Source organism: Rhinoraja longicauda, chromosome 37, assembly GCF_053455715.1.
Source record: "Rhinoraja longicauda isolate Sanriku21f chromosome 37, sRhiLon1.1, whole genome shotgun sequence".
NCBI lineage: Eukaryota > Metazoa > Chordata > Chondrichthyes > Rajiformes > Arhynchobatidae > Rhinoraja > Rhinoraja longicauda.
This window is the reverse complement of record NC_135989.1, coordinates 12,174,885-12,195,454: the sequence shown is the minus strand read 5'-3', so window position 1 is coordinate 12,195,454 and position 20,570 is coordinate 12,174,885. Positions and strand designations below refer to the sequence as shown.

General features: G+C 45.7%; 1 protein-coding gene across 2 annotated transcripts in view; it reads left to right on the top strand.

Annotated features, from left to right (window-relative positions):
* Positions 1 to 12,335, top strand: part of pin1 (peptidylprolyl cis/trans isomerase, NIMA-interacting 1) — a 35,251-nt gene extending 22,916 nt beyond the window's left edge. The window contains exon 5 of one of the 2 annotated variants that reach the window (XM_078429509.1): positions 10,068 to 12,335. In XM_078429509.1, the coding sequence (XP_078285635.1) occupies positions 10,068 to 10,177 (110 nt within the window). In that variant the 3' untranslated portion in view covers positions 10,178 to 12,335. The remainder of the gene's footprint in view (positions 1 to 10,067) is intronic. The other variant, XM_078429510.1, reaches the window with a different exon arrangement.
* The last annotated feature ends 8,235 nt before the right edge of the window (positions 12,336 to 20,570 follow it).

The window sequence follows — 20,570 nt, the reverse complement described above, 5'->3', positions numbered from 1 at the left end:
TTCTCCAATCTAGCTACATAACTATAGTCCCTCAACCAGGCAGTCATTTTAGTGAGCCTTTCCTGCACTTCATTGAGAATGGCTTCCTCAACTGCATATAATAATGCACTTTCAGTTGAACCATTGTTTTATAAAGATTTTATGAACCTTCATCTCTATTCATTCTTGTCTGGTAAATTGCTATGCAATATATCCCTGCTGTTTCACTTCATGGTGTAAAATGCTAATGTCAGGCACAATTTAAAATAGAGAAGGAATTTTGGCTGACACGAAAAAAATCATCAGTCCTGTAATATGTCTTTGATCTGGCTGCTGGGCATCGAGCCATTACAAAGTAGTCACTTTTAAAAAGCTAAATATTCATTCCCCTTTGTTTTAACTTTATCGTATATTGTCATATAATATGACAATATTATAGTCATAGAGAGTCTTACTGAGTGGAAGGATATTCTTGCTATGGAGGGCGTGCAGCGTAGGTTCACTAGGTTAATTCCCGGAATGGCGGGACTGTCGTATGTTGAAAGGCTGGAGCGATTGGGCTTGTATACACTGGAATTTAGAAGGATGAGGGGGGATCTTATTGAAACATATAAGATAATTAGGGGATTGGACACATTAGAGGCAGGAAACATGTTCCCAATGTTGGGGGAGTCCAGAACAAGGGGCCACAGTTTAAGAATAAGGGGTAGGCCATTTAGAACGGAGATGAGGAAGAACTTTTTCAGTCAGAGAGTGGTGAAGGTGTGGAATTCTCTGCCTCAGAAGGCAGTGGAGGCCAGTTCGTTGGATGCTTTCAAGAGAGAGCTGGATAGAGCTCTTAAGGATAGCGGAGTGAGGGGGTATGGGGAGAAGGCAGGAACGGGGTACTGATTGAGAGTGATCAGCCATGATCGCATTGAATGGCGGTGCTGGCTCGAAGGGCTGAATGGCCTACTCCTGCACCTATTGTCTATTGTCTATTGAAACAGGCCCTTCAGCCCAACTTCCCCTCTACATGTTCCGTCTACTCTCATTCTACCAGCTTGTATATGGCCCATTCCTCTAAACTTGTCCTATCCACATACCTGTCTAAATGTTTCTTCAACATTGCGATAGTACCTGCCTCGACTACCTCCCTGGGCAGCTCATTCCATACACCTCCTACCTATTGCGTGAAGAAATTACCTCTCGGATTCCTATTAAATCTTTTCCCCATTTGATTTTTATTTTTGTTTTATATTTCAGTTCAGCCTTGTATATGTTTTTGGTTTTTAATTAGAGTTCATCAAAATTCACACAATCCTCCACACATGCTGCTTAACCCGCTGAGTTTTTCCAGAGTTTTTACTTTGTTCTCTCTCCAGATTTCAGCTTCTGCATTCGCTTCTACTTCCACCGACGAAAGTGTTTTCCAGAAGTAAATGGGATTGGTCTTTTGCTTATTTGAACATTTTGAAAAACTGTTCTAGAGCAGAGTAAATTAAAACTAATTTACTGCTTGGTATTGGCATAGTGACACAGCAGCTCTACTGCTGCCCCATGGCGCTAGAGACCCGGGTTCATTCCTGCCTCCGGGTGCTGTCTGCGTGGAGTTTGCACATTCACCATGTGACAGCGCGGGTTTTCTCCGGGTGCTCCGTTTTCCGCCCACATTCCAAAGATGTGCAGGTTTGTGGGTTAATTGGCTTCTGTAAATTGCCCCTAGTGTGCAGGATGTGAAAGTGGGATAACATAGACAATTTCACAATAATAATAATAATAATAATACATTTTATTTATATAGCGCTTTTCATATACTCAAAGACGCTTTACAGAGATTTTGAGAACATAGGGAAATGAATAAATAGATAAATAAGTAAATAAATAAATGAACAGAGAAAGGAGGCAGAAGGTGAGGTAACCGTCAGTGGTTGAAGGCAGTACTGAACAGGTGAGACTTCAGCGATGTTTTGAATGTGGTGAGTGTGGGGGAGTCTCTAACGGTTTGGGGTAGTGAGTTCCATAGGGTGGGAGCAGCGATGGAGAAAGCCCTGTCCCCCCCAGGATCTGAGTTTAGTCCGGATGTGGGGGGATAGGAGATTGGCAGCGGCAGAGTGGAGGGTACAGGTGGGAGTGTGCCTGTGGAGGAGGTCGGTCAGGTAGGATGGGGCCAGGTTATGGAGGGCTTTGTAGGTTATGAGGAGGATTTTGTACTGGATTCTCTGGGGGATGGGGAGCCAGTGGAGTTTATAAAGGACGGGGGTGATATGGTCACGGATCGAGGTGTGTGTGAGTAGATGGGCAGCGGAGTTTTGAATGTATTGAAGTTTATTGATGATTTTTGAGGGTGCGCCATAGAGGAGGCTGTTGCAGTAGTCCAGACGGGAGGTGATGAAGGCGTGGATGAGGGTTTCTGCAGCTGTGGAGGAGAGGGATGGACGGAGACGGGCAATGTTTTTGAGGTGGAAGAAGGCTGTCTTTGTGATGTGTTTGATGTGCTTGTCGAAGGAGAGGGTTTGATCAAGGATGATTCCAAGATTCTGGATGTGAGGTGAGGTGGATACTGGGAGACCATCAATGTTGAGGATGAAGTTTTGGGTGGATTTGGTGAGCGTATTTGGACCAATGATGATGATTTCAGATTTGTTGCAATTGAGTTTGAGGAAGTTTGATTGAAGCCAAGATTTTATTTCAGTAATGCAGTTTGTCAGTGTAGAGTGTGTGGTGGGGGAGATTGACTTGGTGGAGATGAGGAGCTGGATATCATCGGCGAAGCAGTGGAAGTTGAGACCATGACGGCGGATTAATTGACCAAGGGGGAACAGGTAGAGGATGAAGAGGAGGGGGCCAAGGACTGAGCCTTGGGGGACACCTTGGGGGAGGGGAGCGGTGGGGGATTTACAGTTGTTAATGGAGATGAACTGGTGTCTGTCAGAGAGGTAAGATTTGAACCAGGATAGGGCTGTGCCGGTGATGTTAAGGGAGGTTTCAAGTCGGGTGAGGAGAATGGAGTGATTTATGGTGTCAAAGGCGGCGCTGAGGTCAAGTAGGATGAGGATGTTGAGGTTGCCAGCGTCGGAGGAGAGGAGAATGTCGTTTGTGATTTTGAGGTGCAGGAGTAGGCCGTTCGGCCCTTCGAGCCAGCACCACCATTCAATGTGATCGTGGCTGATCATTCTCAATCAGTACCCCGTTCCTGCCTTCTCCCCATAACCCCCTGACTCCGCTATCCTTAAGAGTTCTATCTAGCTCTCTCTTGAATATAGAAAGAGTATTGGTGATCGATGGTCGGCGTGGACATGGTGGGTTATATCATCATTAATTTAAACTACTACTGCCAAAGCGTTGTAGGAAAATAACTGCAGATGCTGGTTCAAATTGAAGGTAGACACAAAATGCTGGAGACCCTGTGTCAGTCTGAAGAAGGGTCTCGACCCGAAACGTCACCCATTCCTTCTTTTCTGAGATGTTACCAGACCCGCTGAGTTACTCCAGCATTTTGTGCCTACCTGCCAAGGAGTTTAATCGGTTTAAAAGGAATTCTTCTACAATGCATTGGGTTCATGTCTAAAGCAGACTAACCAGTAGATGGCACCTAAGTTTCTTGAAGCACTGTGTTGCAGTAAAGCGGACTTAGCATGGAGCATGTGTGCTCCACTTGGCTTTAAGCCAAATGCTTCCTATAATGGTAAATAATTTTGGCAAACCAGTCTGAAGAAGGGCCTCGACCCGAAACGTCACCCATTGCTTCTCTCCAGAGATGCTGCCTGACCCGCTGAGTTACTCCAGCTTTTTGTGTCTATCTTTTATCATTGGCAGATGGTTCTAGGATTACCGAGGACTGATTTAAAAAATTTGGGCCAAGTCTGGCAGTCTGGGATTAATCATGGTGTGGAATTTATTGCTTGTGAGTGGTGGTAGAGGAATAAATTGCAGCTTTCCAATGGGAATTGGTGAGGCATTTGAATAATTTACAGGGGTCTTGGGGAAGATAATAAGATGGTTGACTAGACTTGGAATCAGTATAGAGTTGTTGGGCCAAATGGTTGCCTTCTGTGATATAACAACTGATTTGGTAGTCCTGAAGTGAGAATTGTGGACCTTGGATGACTTAATAATAATAATAATAAATGTTATTTGTCATATGTAGGTTGGCACAGGGTCAACGGTACAATGAAATGTATTTGACAAGACAACGGGTCACCTCAACAGTAATATTCCAAGGATAAATCAGATTAAAAATGACAATATTAAAAATAGGTAAAAAGACAATGTTAAAAAGAATCAACATATATGATTTGAAATGTGTTCATGAGTTCAGAAGCCTGATGGTAGAAACTGTTCTTAAGTCTGGTGGTACGCACAGCCATACTCCTGTATCGTCTGCCTGACGGTAACAAGGAGAACAGCCTGCGTGCTGGGTGGCTGTGGTCCTTGATGATGCTGCGTGCCTTCCGCAGGCACCGCCGGTAGAAAATGTCCTGAATGGCCGGGAGACAGTTGCCAGTGATGTGCTGTGCCGTCTTCACCACTCTCTGTAGTGATTTGTGGCTGTGGGCAGAACAGTTCCCGTACCAGACTGTAATGCAGCCCGTCAGCAGGCTCTCGATGGTGCATCTGTAGAAGTTTGTGAGGATGCTGGCGTTCATGCCAAACTTCCTCAGTCTTCTCAGGAAAAAGAGCCGCTGGTGGGCCTTCTTTGTTGTTGTGTCCGTGTGCAGTGTCCAGGAAAGGTCCTCAGTGATGTGCACACCGAGGAACTTAAAGCTGCTGACCCTTTCAACCTCAGCATCACCGATGTGGATGGGGAGGTGTCCACTCCCACGCTGTCTCCTGTAGTCCACCATCATCTCTTTAGTTTTGCTGACATTGAGAGAGAGGTTATTTTCCTGGCACCAGTTGTTTAGTGCCTTGACCTCCTCTCTGTAGGCCGTCTCATTGTTGTCTGTGATGAGGCCCAAGATGGTCGTGTCGTCAGCAAACTTTAGGATGCTGTTTGAGCTGTGCTTAGCAGTACAGTCGTGCGTGAACAGGGAGTACAGGAGAGGACTGAGCACACAGCCCTGTGGTGTGCCTGTGTTGAGGATCAGTGAGAAAGAGGTGTGGCTGCCAATTCTCACCACCTGGGGCCTGCCCGTCAGGAAATCGAATATCCATCTGCGGATGGAGGTCTCCAGTCCAAGATCAAGGAGATTGGGGACGAGTTTTGAGGGAATAATAGTGTTGGAGAAGACCTGATCTTGGAAGGGAAAGAATATCCACTTACATCCCTGGTAGAATGCACAGGGCTACAACAGCGTCTCTGGGTGCTGGCACGGTTTCAACACCGCACAGCTGCTCTTTGTGTTTTAGCTCAGGTTAAAACACTTGGCATGAACACACCATCAAATATTCTTTAAAAGTAGATGTGGGGACTGAGACTTTGCTCTTGCCTCTTGGCCAGCTGACCACCCAAAGTAGTTGTGGAGTCGGTTCGAATCATGGGCATTTCTCATATCTTAGGGCGCCACAACAGTAGAGTTGTTGCCTTAGATCATCAGAGACCCAGTGGCGATCCTGAATATCTGTGCTGTCTGTATGGAGTTTGCACGTTCTTCCTGTGACTGTGAGCTTTTTTTCCAGGTGCTCCCGTTTCCTCCCGAACTGTAAAGACGTGCAGGTTCGCAGGTCAATTGGCCTCTGTAAATTGTCCCTAGTGTGCAGGATAGGACTAATATATGGCAGATTGTGCTCAGTGCGGACATAGTGGGCCGAAGGGACTGTTTCCACGCTCTATCTCTAAAAATAAACTAAAAACTAACATTCTGTTCACTCTGTGTCACCCAAGGGAGCAAGCTTTGCACTGCATTTATAAGTCTGAAAAAGGGTCTCGACCCGAAACGTCACCCATTCCTTCTCTCCCGAGATGCTGCCTGACCCGCTAGGTTACTCCAGCATTTTGTGTCTACCTGCATTTATATCATACTGGACCAAGTAAACCCAAACCTCTCCTGCATTGATACAGCACCCTTTCCTTTCCCCCTCCCTCTTCCCCCCCTTCCCTTTCCCCTCAACCCCCCCCTTATCCTCCCTCCTCCCCACCCCCTCCCTCCCGAGGAGATTTATATCATATGTTTGTGTCTCAAAACACAGTTTGTGCTGTGGCAAAGTCATGAAGAATTTAACTTGTGAAGGTGCTTTAAATTTTAAATAGTTGAAAGCAATTCTTAAATTAAAATTAAATATTTATATTGAAATCAATAGTTGTAGCTCTGGCAGTCACTCTCTCTCCATGTGGCAATTGACTGATGCTATTATCCGTAATGGATGCTGAGTGAAATACAGTTAGCACTGGAAGTCTGAAATAAATCTGGACAAGAAATACGGGAATATTTTGGCCGGGCAGCACCCGTGCTGTGAAAAACAAAACTGGCATTTTCCGTTGATGAATTGCTCTATTCTGCTGTAAAAAGCTGTAATCTGACATGTTAATTTACACTCTCCATGTCCACTTATAACTCGTACTTGTGATTAAAGGTCATCTGATATCCTTTGTAAGAAAATAACTGCAGATGCTGGTACAAATCGAGGGTGTTTATTCACAAAATGCTGGAGTAACTCAGCAGATCAGGCAGCATCTCAGGAGAGAAGGAATGGGTGACGTTTCGGGTCGGGTCTGAAGAAGGGTCTCGACCCGAGACGTTACCATTCCTTCTCTCCTGAGATGCTGCCTGACCTGCTGAGTTACTCCAGCATTTTGTGAATCTGATATCCTTTGCTCTTAGCATCTTGGCAGTCTTGGGGTCTCAGCAGCCCATCTTCTTAAGATGTTCGACATCAATTTAGCAATCTCTACTGCATTACGTTGGAAATGGGAATGTCAATATTGCCTGCATTCAAACCCCAAAGTCTAGTTCGGGTCTGAAGAAGGGTCTCGACCCGAAACGTCACCCATTCCTTCTCTCCCGAGATGCTGCCCGACCTGCTGAGTTACTCCAGCATTTTGTGAATAAATCGATTTGTACCAGCATCTGCAGTTATTTTCTGATACCCAAAGTCTAGTTGTTTGTTTGGTGATGAGAAAGCAAAGAGTAGGAATAAACGGGTCCTTTTCGGAATGGCAGGCAGTGACTAGTGGGGTACCGCAAGGCTCAGTGCTGGGACCCGTTATTTACAATATATATTAATGATTTGGACGAGGGAATTGAATGCAACATCTCTAAGTTTGCGGATGACACGAAGCTGGGTGGCAGTGTTAGCTGCGAGGAGGATGCTAGGAGGCTGCAGAGTGACTTGGATAGATTACGCGAGTGGGCAAATGCATGGCAGATGCAATATAATGTGGATAAATGTGAGGTTATCCACTTTGGCGGCAAGAACAGGAAAGCAGAGTATTACCTGAATGGTGGACAATTAGGAAAAGGGGAGATGCAACATGACTTGGGTGTCATGGTGCACCAGTCATTGAAAGCAAGCGTGCAGGTGCAGCAGGCAGTGAAGAAAGCGAATGGTATGTTAGCATTCATAGCAAGAGGATTTGAGTATAGGAGCAGGGAGGTTCTGCTGCAGTTGTATAGGGCCTTGGTGAGACCGCACCTGGAGTATTGTGTGCAGTTTTGGTCTCCTAATCTGAGGAAAGACATTCTAGCCTTAGAGGGAGTACAGAGAAGGTTCACCAGATTGATCCCTGGTTTGGCAGGTCTTTCATATGAAGAAAGACTGGATAGACTAGGCTTATACTCGCTGGAATTTAGAAAACTGAGGGGGGATCTTATAGAAACATATAAAATTCTTTAAGGGTTGGAGAGGCTAGATGCGGGAAGATTGTTCCTGATGTTGGGGAAGTCCAGAACTAGGGGTCACAGCTTAAGGATAAGGGGGAAGTCTTTTAGGACCGAGATGAGAAAACATTTCTTCACACAGAGAGTGGTGAGTCTGTGGAATTCTCTGCCACAGAAGGTAGTTGAGGCCAGTTCATTGCCTATATTTAAGAGGGAGTTAGATGTAGCCCTTGTGGCTAAAGGGATCAGGGGGTATGGAGAGAAGGCAAGTACAGGTTACTGAGTTGGATGATCAGCCATGATCATATTGAATGGCGGTGCAGGCTCGAAGGGCCGAATGGCCTACTCCTGCACCTATTTTCTATGTTTCTATGCCCTCCCTTTCAAATCTTTCATGTACCATCAGAGAATTGTTCACATTACACCTTGCCCTTGCAAACAAAAGACTGGAGGAACTTGACAGATCAGGCAGCATCTGTGGAGGGAATGGGCAGGATGCTTTCGGGTCAGGACCCATCTTCAGACTAATCCGTTTGGGGCGAGACGTTCTCTAAAGCAGCATCGGTAGTTCCTTCCTGCACATTTTCTCTACAGATGCTGCCTGAGCTGTCGAGTTCCTCCTGCCTTTTGTTTTTTTGCTTAAGATTCCAGCCTGTGTAGCTTCTTGGGTCTCCTTAAAACTGTTGCTCTGGAAATTAGATCTCTCCTCCCAGAAAGCTTTTTGCCAGGATTAGGGGAGATGGAACAGAGACACGGTACGGCACGGTAGCGCAGCGGTAGAGTTGCTGCTTTACAGCGAATGCAGCGCCGGAGACTCAGGTTCGATCCTGACTACGGGTGCTGCACTGTAAGGAGTTTGTACGTTCTCCCCGTGACCTGCGTGGGTTTTCTCCGAGATCTTCGGTTTCCTCCCACACTCCAAAGACGTACAGGTATGTAGGTTAATTGGCTGGGTAAATGTAAAAAAAAAATTGTCCCTAGTGGGTGTAGAATAGTGTTAATGTACGGGGATCGCTGGGTGGCACGGACTTGGAGGGCCGAAAAGGCCTGTTTCCGGCTGTATATATATGATGATGATGATGATATATGATGATAATGCAACACTGCTTTTGCTGGGCTTTTCCAAAAGATGCTTATAAATATATAGTATAAGAAAATAACTGCAGATGCTGGTACAAATCGAAGGTATTTATTCACAAAATGCTGGAGTAACTCAGCAGGTCAGGCAGCATCTCAGGAGAGAAGGAATGGGCGACGTTTCGGGTCGAGACCCTTCTTCAGACTGATGCTATCTGCATTATGAAAATTTGCCCTTGAAGTTCACAAATCACTACCCGGGAATTTGAACTGTGTACAAGATCCAGTCTCACTTAATTTATGTGGAAACGGTAAAAATAAACACCCTTTTCAGCTTGTGATTCTTGATTCATGTGCAAATGACACGGCTCTGCATTACGGAAATCCCCAGGTGGGCTGTTTTCTCCAAAAGCATCCCTGCCGTAATACAGAAGATAGACACAAAGAGCTGGAGTAACTCAGTGGGTCAGGCAGCATCTCTGGAGAGAAAGGATGGGTGACGTCTTGGGTCGCGATCCTTCTCCCGAGAGTCCCAACCCGAAGGGTCCTGACCTGAAAAGTCGCCCATCCTTTTTCTCCAGAGGTGCTGCCTAAACCGCTGAGTTACTCCAGCACTTAGTGTCTATTTTCGGTATAAACCAGCATCTGCAGTTCCTTTCTACCCATTTTGCCCGCCTGCATATTGATCTGCCTGAGGAAAGACGGTTTATGGATGATTGTGAATACCACTTCTACCAATGAAGATAACATATTCATAATTATTCTCTCTTGTCCTTTGAGAAGAACATTGATTCTTCCAACATTGCCCACGACTTACCTATAGCTTCTGTGGTTTTCTGATTTTAGACAATAGGTGCAGGAGGAGGCCATTCGGCCCTTCGAGCCAGCACTGCCATTCAATGTGATCATGGCTGATCATTCTCAATCAGTACCCCGTTCCTGCCTTCTCCCCATACCCCCTGACTCCGCTATCCTTAAGAGCTCTATCTAGCTCTCTTGAATGCATCCAGAGAATTGGCCTCCACTACCTTCTGAAGCAGAGAATTCCACAGATTCACAACTCTGACTGAAAACGTTTCTCCTCGTCTCAGTTCTAAATGGCCTACCCCTTATTCTTAAACTGTGGCCCCTTGTTCTGGACTCCCCCAACATTGGGAACATGTTTCCTGCCTCTAACGTGTCCAACCCCTTAATAAAGGCGTTTTCTATGATCTTTGTTGAGTTGAATAAACATTGATCTTTACCATTTGACATTTTGCTTTGTGTTCCTAGGTCAAATGCAGAGGCCGTTTGAGGAAGCCACATATTCGCTGAAGATTGGAGAAATGAGCAATCCCGTGTTTACGGATTCTGGTATTCACATCATCCTCCGTACTGCTTAAGGTGCCTCCTTTGGTTTGTCTTTGCAGAGTGAATCACCCAGCCACTACTGAAGACATTTTATGGAAACCGTTCACCCACATTGCTCCCTTGTATTTTAACAATTTTACCATTTTGTCCAGTACGCTTGCAGGCACTTGAGGCGGCGGCAGCAGTTGGGGGAAGGATCCGACCTTAATTAATTATAGAAACGGGGTCTTTAAAATAACGCTGTCTCTATGCAGCAGTCCACTTGTTGATCCAATATCTGGGGTGAGTGCAGGTTTGTGCCAGTCTGCGCCCTATTGCCGTTACACTGTTGTACACGCTTCTGCTATATAATGTGTTGAAGACCGTTTGAATTTTATTGGAGTAAAGCAGGCTTAATTTAGACAAAATTAATGTTTATTTTCCCGGCACTGAGAAATTGTGGGTGAATTTAGCATCCGTATGTTTATTGCTTTAGTCATTACAAGTTACACTAATGCAAAAGTTCATTTGGTGAATGTGTTTATTCTCTTATATCGGAGGTAGCGCCTGTTAAGGCTATTGTTTGTAATTAAAACAGGGCCCTTTACCACTTCCACGGAAATGCAGTACTTTATCTCATCATCCTTTAGCTTCTGTGCTCTTGGTATGCAGTATTGCTGTTGATCTTTGACCATTGCATGGTCAGTGGTTGTATAGGTGAACTTTTTTCTCTCTCTTCTCCACCCCCCCCCCCCCCCCCCCCCCCCGTGATCATTCCACAAGGTACTGATAGAAGTGCAGTTCTGAAAAGTGATTGTTGATATCCGAACTACTGGTAAAGAGAATAACTTTTCTCTTTTCTGTTGCAAAGATCCTTTTAGGCTGGTTAGCTTGGGTGTGCATGCATGTCTTCTTAAAGTACACCGAAGCTAGGACAAGAAATTGAGGTTATGGGAAATGTAAGGTTACATTTGTCTGGCTAAGTCAAAATAAAGATATTCCACAAAATATCAGAGCCTGAAGTGTTATTCTGTGTAGTTGGTTGTCCTTAGTCTGTGTTGAATCATGTTTTACCTGGGCAACTGGAAAAGTTAAAGAATCTCTAATATTCCAGGGTAATTGCAGTTTAGTATAGAGATACAATGTAGAAACGCCCTTCAGCACACTAAGGCCAAGCCGAATATTAATCACTCGTTGACGCTAGTTCCATGTTATCCCACTTTCGCATCCACTCCCTACACATGGGCAATTTACAGAGGCTAATTAACCTTTAAAGCCGCGCGTCTTTGGGATGAGGGAGGAAATCGGAGCACCTGGATGAAATCGACACACTCACGGTGAGCATGCAAACTCCACACAGACAGCAGCTGAGGTCAGGTTTGAACCTAAGGCTGTGAGGCAGTAGCTATGGGCCGCTATGCTGCCCTTGCACACTAATAACAGCCAAGGAACCACACTTCTGGATTTCTGCTCTCTGATGCGTGGTGGGATGTTTTAGACAATAGACAATAGGTGCAGGAGTAGGCCATTCGGCCCTTCGAGCCAGCACCGCCATTCAATGTGATCATGGCTGATCATTCTCAATCAGTAGCCCGTTCCTGCCTTCTCCCCATACCCCCTGACTCCGCTATCCTTAAGAACTCTATCGAGCTCTCTCTTGAATGCATTCAGAGAATTGGACTCCACTGCCTTCTGAGGCAGTTTTAGTGTGCAGACTCCATGAAAGGAAAGATGGGCGCATGTCTGCGGTCTTCACCCAGAGAGTTGTGAATTTGTGGAATTCTCCCACAGAAGGCAGTAGAAGCCAATTCACTGGATGAATTTAAAAGAGAGTTAGATAGAGCTCTAGGGGCTTGTGGAATCAAGGGATATGGGAAGAAGGCAGGCACGGGTTACTGACTAGATGATCAGCCATGATCACAATTAATGGTGGTGCTGGCTCGAAGGGCCAAATGGCCTCCTCCTGCACCTATTGTCTTTGTTTCTATGTTTCTATTCTCTGCATTCCGGGTGGCAAATGTCCATCTTATGAGTACCCATCGGACTATCCTTGATCGGACTTTGCTGGCTTAACCTTACACTAAAGGTTATTACCACATCATGTACCTGTACACCGTAAATGGCTCGATTGTAACCATGTATTGCCTTTCTGCTGACTGGATAGCACGCAATAAAAGCTTTTCACTGTACCCCAGTACACATGGCAATAAACTAGACATTCATACGAGCAAGCTCGCATAATGTTATTAAATTCAAAAGTCAGCCGTACATACACAAATTTGTTTCTACAAACAGAACAAGATTCTTGGCTCCACTTTTAGTCATTCTCATTGGTCTTGTGCGCTTTCAGTGCCATTCATCATGATGCGGAGACACAGTTACTGTATCAAGGGGGGTTTTGTGTATTTTCTGATTTATGGGTAAAATCGATTTGTGGGTATCTAAAAATGGAACCTTGTTTATCACCTGGAGATGGCTTGTAGTTTGCCATATCTCCCTCCAATGAGTCAAAGGTTCTGGAGACCTTTCTGTCATGATGAGGTTGTAGGTTTCTATGAAAGAATAAGCTGTTGGATGAATGGTCCTACTTACAATAGCAGGCGTTGTTAGTCAATACATGTTATAATAGGATTGAGAGATTTTGATAATGCACCTTCCAGTGTCTTTCAGTTCTATAACTTACTCTGATCCTGATTGCAAATTGTTCAAATCTAATTAGTTCGCAATCCTGCCATTTGAACATCCTTTTTTCTTCATCATTTAAAAATTAATCTTAAATCAGGTGTCCTCTACATGGGTCTAACAAATCAGGTACGGTAGAAACAAGGAACTGCAGAAAAAAACCACAGTGCTTGAGCAACTCAGCGGATCAGGCAACATCTCTGGAGAACATGGATGGGTTAGTCTGAAGGTCACAAGGAATAGGAGTAGAATTAGACCATTTGGCCCATCAGGTCTACTCCGCCATTCAATCATGGCTGATCAATCTCTCCCTCCTAACCCAATTCTCCTGTCTTCTCCCCATAACCTCTGACACCCGTACTAATCAAGAAACTTTATCTCTGTCTTAAAAATATCCACTGTCTTGACCTCCACAGCCATCTGTGGCAAAGAATTCCACAGATTCATCACCCTCTGACTAAAGAAATTTCTTATCTCCTTTCTAAAAGAACGTCGTTTAATTCTGAAGGAGGGTCCTGACCCGAAAGGTCACCTATCCATGTTCTCCAGAGGTGCTGCCTTACCCGCTGAGTAGCTCCAGCACTTTGTGTATCTTTTTGTAAATGGTAGTGTATCAATTATAGTTCTCTGAAATATTCCAATATAATCTTTATTTTAAAGAATGATTGAAACAATATCATCTAGTTCACTGTCCTTCCGGAGAGGAAATCTGTCACCCTTGTCCAGTTTGTCCTCTGTGACAACGTGGTGACTTCTCTTGTTGATTTTCTTCCAGTGTTAGCGTAAATTATCATTGACACTATGCAACAACATTCACAAACTGTTAACTTTCATGTTCAGGTGCCTTCCCCCCAATAAGTGTTCTGAACCATTTAACAATGAAGCCCATAAATTCTCTTTAACAATGGGCCAGACTGCCCAGAGTAGATGAATCGAGGACCAGAGGACATAGGTTTAAGGTGAAGGGGAAAATATTTAATAGGAAGCTGAGGGGTAACTTTTTCACACAAGGGTGGTGGGTGTATGGAACAAACTGCCAAGGGAGGTAGATGATGCAGGGGCCATCTCAATATTTAAACAGTTAGGCAGGAACATGGATAGGACAGGATTGGAGGGATATGGATCAAACGCGGGCAGGTGGGACTAGTGTAGCTGGGACATGTTGGCTGGTGTGGGCAAGTTGGGCCAAAGGGCCTGTTTCCACACTATCACTCTTGACTACATTGGAAAGGCTTTTGTTGCCAGGATAAGGGAATAACGTTAAAAATATTAAAAAGTATGTAAAGTTGTCATCAGAGATTGCACCAAGTGATATAAATTATTATATGTCATTGGCTTTGAGGCATACAGTGGGAGTTGCCATCTTTTGATGGTCAAGTGTGTCTTGGACTTGTGTTTTGTAGCGGGACAGTCCAAGATGAGGTGGAATTCAGTGTAAATAAGTGTGTGATAGTTGCCTGGGTTGATAGGCCTGTTTCTTTATGGCATGATTAAATCTACTTCCAACGGTATTCAATTCTTCTCAAAGTTTTTATTTTCTCATTGGAAACTTGTGACAACGGTGTTCACAAAGTAAGTAAGGGTCTTATCAGTATGTTAGCTTCACCTAGTCATGTTCATAAGTTCTAGGAGCAGAATTAGGCCATTCGGTCCATTCGATCATGGCTGATCTGCCTTTCCCTCCTAAACCCATTCTCCTGCCATCTCCCCATAACCCCTGACATCCTTACTATTCAAGAAACTGTCAATCTGCACCTTAAAAAATATCCATTGACTTGGCCTCCACAGCTGTCTGTAGCAATCAATTCCACAGATTCACCACCACTCGGTCGGTCACTGGGTCCTTGTGCCTGTCTCTGGAATGGGAGCCCAAGGACGAGGTTGGCATGACGGGCCCATGCATCTATTGCTATCTTGGCGTGGGAATCGGAAGAGCATGGTTGTGGTCGGGATGGCTGAGTGGTCTAAGGCACCACATTCAGGTCGCAGTGTCAGCAGGCATCGGTTCGAATCCCACTCCTGACAATGTGAGTTTTTTTTTTACTAGTAACGGCGTCAAATATTACGGGGAGAAGATAGGAGAATGGGGATGAGAGGAAAGGTGGATGACCCATGATCGAGTGGCAGAGCAGACTTGATGGTTCGAATGGCCTGATTATTCTATGTCATGGTCATAACAGGTTTGTAAACACAAAATGCTAAATAGATAACACAATAGACATACACCGATCAGCCAAAACATTATGACCACTGACAGACGAAGTGAATAACATTGATTATCTTGTTACAATGGCACCTGTCAAGGGGTGGGATATATTAGGCAGCAAGTGAACAGTCAGTTCTTGAAGTTGATATGTCGGATGCAGGAGAAATGGGCAGGAGTAAAGACCTGAGCGACTTTGACAAGGGCCAAATTGTTATGGCCAGACGACTGGGTCAGAGCATCTCTGAAACGGCAAGGCTTGTGGGGTGCTCCCGGTCAGCAGTGGTGAGTACCGACCGACAGTGGTCCGAGGAGGGACAAACCACAAAGGTTGTTGGGCGCCCAAGGCTCATCGATGCGCGAGGGCAACGAAGGCTATCCCATCTGCTCCAAAACGACAGAAGGTCTACTGTGACACAAGGCACAGAAATTTTAATGGTGGTCACGGGAGGAATGTGTCATAATACACAGTGCATCGCACCCTGCTGCGTATGGGGCTGCACACGGAGGACCAACAGCATATTAGGCAGGTGGTCATAATCTTTTGGCTCATCAGGTCATAATGTTTTGGCTCATCAGGTCATAATGTTTTGGCTGATCGGTGTATAATGCAATATAGTTCAATATTGTCTACCTCAAGATCAAACCACGAGAGTTCCCTTTCCCTTTCAACATTTCAAAATGAAGACTGGCTCTGTGACTCCCAACTTCCAATCCCACTAACCATCTCTCCCATGGCAAATTTCCATGTTGGGATAGTTATCCTTTCACCTCTTCCGTTCTCACAGTCTCTGAACTGAGAAGGACTTTGCAGGAAAGGCAGCGATTCACTTAAAAGACATTTGGACAGGTACATGGATAGGATAGGTTTAGAAGGATATGGGGCAAGTGCAGGCAGGTGGGGCTATTGTAAATGGGTCATGTTGGTCCAAAGGGCCTGTTTCCAGGCTGTGTGAATATGACTATCACCTCCACTGCCACTGTGACTAATTTGTTTTTTTACCTCTCATTTCCATAGAGATAGAAACATAGAAAATAGGTGCAGGAGTAGGCCATTCGGCCCTTCGAGCCTGCACCGCCATTCAATATGATCATGGCTGATCATCCAGCTCAGTAACCTGTACCTGCCTTCTCTCCATACCCCCTGATCCCTTTAGCCACAAGGGCCACATCTAACTCCCTCTTAAATATAGCCAATGAACTGGCCTCAACTACCTGTATTATAAGAAAATAACTGCAGATGCTGGTACAAATCGATTTATTCACAAAATGCTGGAGTAACTCAGCAGGTCAGGCAGCATCTCGGGAGAGAAGGAATGGGTGATGTTTCGGGTCGAGACCCTTCTTCAGACTGATGTCAGGGGGGCGGGACAAAGGAAGGATATAGGTGGAGACAGGAAGATAGAGGGAGATCTGGGAAGGAGGAGGGGAAGGGAGGGACAGAGGAGCTATCTGAAGTTGGAGAAGTCGACGTTCATACCACCGGGCTGCAAACTGCCCAGGCGAAATATGAGGTGCTGCTCCTCCAATTTCCGGTGGGCCTCACTATGGCACTGGAGGAGGCCCATGACAGAGGTCAGACTGGGAATGGGAGGGGGAGTTAAAGTGCTGGGCCACCGGGAGATCAGTTTTGTTAATGCGGACCGAGCGCAGGTGTTCAGCGAAGCGATCGCCGAGCCTGTGCTTGGTTTCGCCGATATAAATAAGTTGACATCTAGAGCAGCGGATGCAATAGATGAGGTTGGAGGAGGTGCAGGTGAACCTCTGTCTCACCTGGAAAGACTGTTTGGGTCCTTTGATGGAGTTGAGGGGGGAGGTAAAGGGACAGGTGTTGCATCTCGTGCGGTTGCAGGGGAAAGTGCCCGGGGTTGGGGTGGTTTGGGTAGGAAGGGACGAGTGGACCAGGGAGTTACGGAGGGAACGGTCTCTGGAACGCAGAGAGGGGAGGGGATGGGAAGATGTGGCCAGTGGTGGGGTCCCGTTGTAGGTGACGGAAATGTTGGTGGATGATATGTTAGATCCGCTGGCTGGTGGGGTGGAAGGTGAGAACGAGGGGGATCCTGTCCTTGTTGCGAGTGGGGGGAGGGGGAGCAAGAGCGGAGCTGCGGGATGTAGAAGAGGCCCTAGTGAGAGCCTCATCTATAATGGAGGTGGGGAAGCCCCGTTTTCTGAAGAACGAGGACATCTCGGAAGCCCTAGTCTGAAACACCTCATCCCGGGCGCAGATGCGGCGTAGACGGAGGAATTGGGAGTAGGGGATAGACTGGGGGATAGGCGTCAACTACCTTCTGTGGCAGAGAATTCCACAGACTCACCACTCTCTGTGTGAAGAAATGTTTTCTCATCTCGGTCCTAAAAGACTTCCCCCTTATCCTTAAGCTGTGACCCCTGGTTCTGGACTTCCCCAACATCAGGAACAATCTTCCCGCATCTAGCCTCTCCAACCCCTTAAGAATTTTATATGTTTCTATAAGATCCCCCCTCCGTCTTCTAAATTCCAGCAAGTATAAGCCTAGTCTATCCAGTCTTTCTTCATATGAAAGTCCTGCCATCCCAGGGATCAATCTGGTGAACCTTCTCTGTACTCCCTCTAAGGCTAGAATGTCTTGTTGGATATCCCCAACCTGAAACGTTTGCTGTTTCTTTTTCCATGGTCATTGCATGACCAGCTTGTTTGTTTTCCAGCATACTCTCGTGTTTCGTATTGCCTTCTTTTACTTTGGTTTGCCCGGTCACACACCACCAGAGGGCAGCATCAGTAAACTAACCTCCGCAGTTGCTGAAGACAGACACAAAGTGCTGGAGTAACTCAGCGGATCAGGCAGCATCTCTGGAGAAAAAGAATAGGTGACGTTTCGGGGCGGGACCCTTTTTTTGATATAAACCCGCATCTGCAGTTCCTTCCTACACATTTCGTCTGCTGTTGCTGATGAGGCCGGCACAGTGGCGCAGCGGTAGAGTTGCTGCCTTGTGTGCCAGAGACCCGGGTTCGATCCTGACTACGGATACTGTCTGTGCGGAGTTTGTACATTCTCCCTGTGACCACGTTGGTTTTCTCCGGGTGCTCTGGTTTCCTCCCACACTCCAAAGCCATACAGGCTTGTTGGTTTATTCACAAAATGCTGGAGTAACTCAGCAGGTCAGGCAGCATCTCGGGAGAGAAGGAATGGGTGACGTTTCGGGTCGAGACCCTTCTTCAGACTGACGACATAAATGACAATTGTCCCTAGTGTGTGTAGGATTGTGTTAATGTGCAGGGATAGCTGGTCAGTGCAGACTCGATGGGCCGAAGGGCCTGTTTCCGCGCTGGATCTCGAAACTAAAACTAAGCTAAAGATTTCTCCAAGTTGAGAGGAGAAGCCTTTAAAATATCATAAAACAGAATCTAAATCCTGCAGGTGCTTGATACAAATCATGAATTGTGTGCTATATTACTTGAAGCCACAATATCTGTCAGATTTATTCAGTCAAATTTCTTTTAAACAAGAATATCAGTAAGAATTTCATCGTTCTTTTTCTGTACACATGACAAACACTTTTGATAGAACATGGCAGCAGTCGATAAAAATAATAAAAGGTAAAAAAGAAGTGAGGATTTAAATAAAGTGGTGTTGATTTTACTGTGCCAAAGCTGATTCATCAAAGGACATGAATGTTCAGCATATTTAAGAATTCAACATAATAGACAATAGGTGCAGGAGGATGCCATTCGGTGCAGGAGGATGCCCTTCGAGCCAGCACTACCATTCAATGTGATCATGGCTGATCATTCTCAATCCCCGTTCCTGCCTTCACCCCATACCCCCTGACTCCGCTATCCTTAAGAGCTCTATCTAGCTCTCTCTTGAATGCATTCAGAGAATTGGCCTCCACTGCCTTCTGAGGCAGTGAATTCCACAGATTTACAACTCTGACTGAAAAGGTTTTTCCTCATCTCCATTCTAAATGGCCTACCCCTTATTCGTAAACTGTGGCCCCTGGTTCTGGACTCCCCCAACATTGGGAACATGTTTCCTGCCTCTAACGTGTCCAACCCCTTAATAATCTTATATGTTTCGATAAGATCCCCGCTCATCCTTCTAAATTCCAGTGTATACAAGCCTAGTCGCTCCAGTCTTTCAACATATGACAGTCCCGCCATTCCGGGAATTAACCTAGTAAACCTACGCTGCACCATCTCAATAGCAAGAATATCCTTCCTCAAATTTGGAGACCAAAACTGCACACAGTACTCCAGGTGCGGTCTCACTAGGGCCCTGTACAACTGCAGAAGGACCTCTTTGCTCCTATACTCAACTCCTCTTGTTATGAAGGCCAACATTCCATTGGCTTTCTTCACTGCCTGCTGTACCTGCATGCTTCCTTTCAGTGACTGATGCACTAGGACACCCAGATGTCGGTGTACGTCCCCTTTTCCTCATATAGAGCATAGAACAGTGCAGAAGGCAAACACAAAATGCTGGAGTAACTCAGTGGGTCGGGCAGAAAAAAGATGGGTGACGTTTCGATTCGGGATCGTTCTTCGGACTGACCCGAAACGTCACCCATCCTTTTACTCCAGATATGCTGCCTGACCTGCTGAGTTACTCCAGCATTTCGTGCATTTTCGCTATATACCTGCATCTGCAGTTGCTTTCAGCACATAACAATACAGTATAGCAACAGGCCCTTTTGATGCACAATGTCTGTGCTGAACATGATGTCAAATTGAACTAATCTCATGATCCATATCAATCCATTTCCTGCATATTATCCTACATATTCCCTACAGAGAAATGTGAGGTGTTGCATTTTGGGACGTCTAACAAGGGCATAACCTACACAGTGAATGGTAGGCCTCTGGGGAGTGTTGTAGAGCAGAGGGATCTAGAAGTGCAGGTGCATGGTTCCTTGAAGGTTGAGTCGCAGGTACATAAGGTGGTCATAAAGGCTTTTGTCAGTCAGTATTGAGTAGATGTTGGGAGGTCATGTTGCAGTTGTATAAGACGTTGGTGAGACTCCTTTTAGAGTATTGTGTTCAGATCTGGACACCATGTTATAGGAAAGATATTGTCAAGCTTGAAAGGGTTCAGAGAAGATTTACGACGATGTTGCCAGGACTAGAGGGTCTGAGCTATAGGGAGAGGTTGAGTAGACTGGATTCCTTGGAGTGCAGGAGGACGAGGGGTGATCTTATAGAGGTGTATAAAATCATGAGAGGAATAAAACGGGTAGATGCTCGGAACCTCTCGCCCAGCGTAGGGGAATCGAGGACCAGAGGACATAGGTTCAAGGTGAAGGGGAAAAGATTTAATAGGAGTCTGAGGGCTAACTTTTTCACTCAAAGGGTGGTGGGTGTATTGAACAAGCTGCCAGAGGAGGTAGTTGAGGCTGGGACTATCCCAACATTTAAGAAAGTTAGACAGGTTTGGAGGGATATGAACCAAACGCAGGCAGGTGGGACTAGTGCAGCTGGGACATGTTGACCGGTGTGGGCAAGTTGGGCCGTAGGGCCAATTTCCACACTGTTTCACTCTTTTATATAGAGTCTTATATCTTCTATATATAAATCTGTGAAGTGC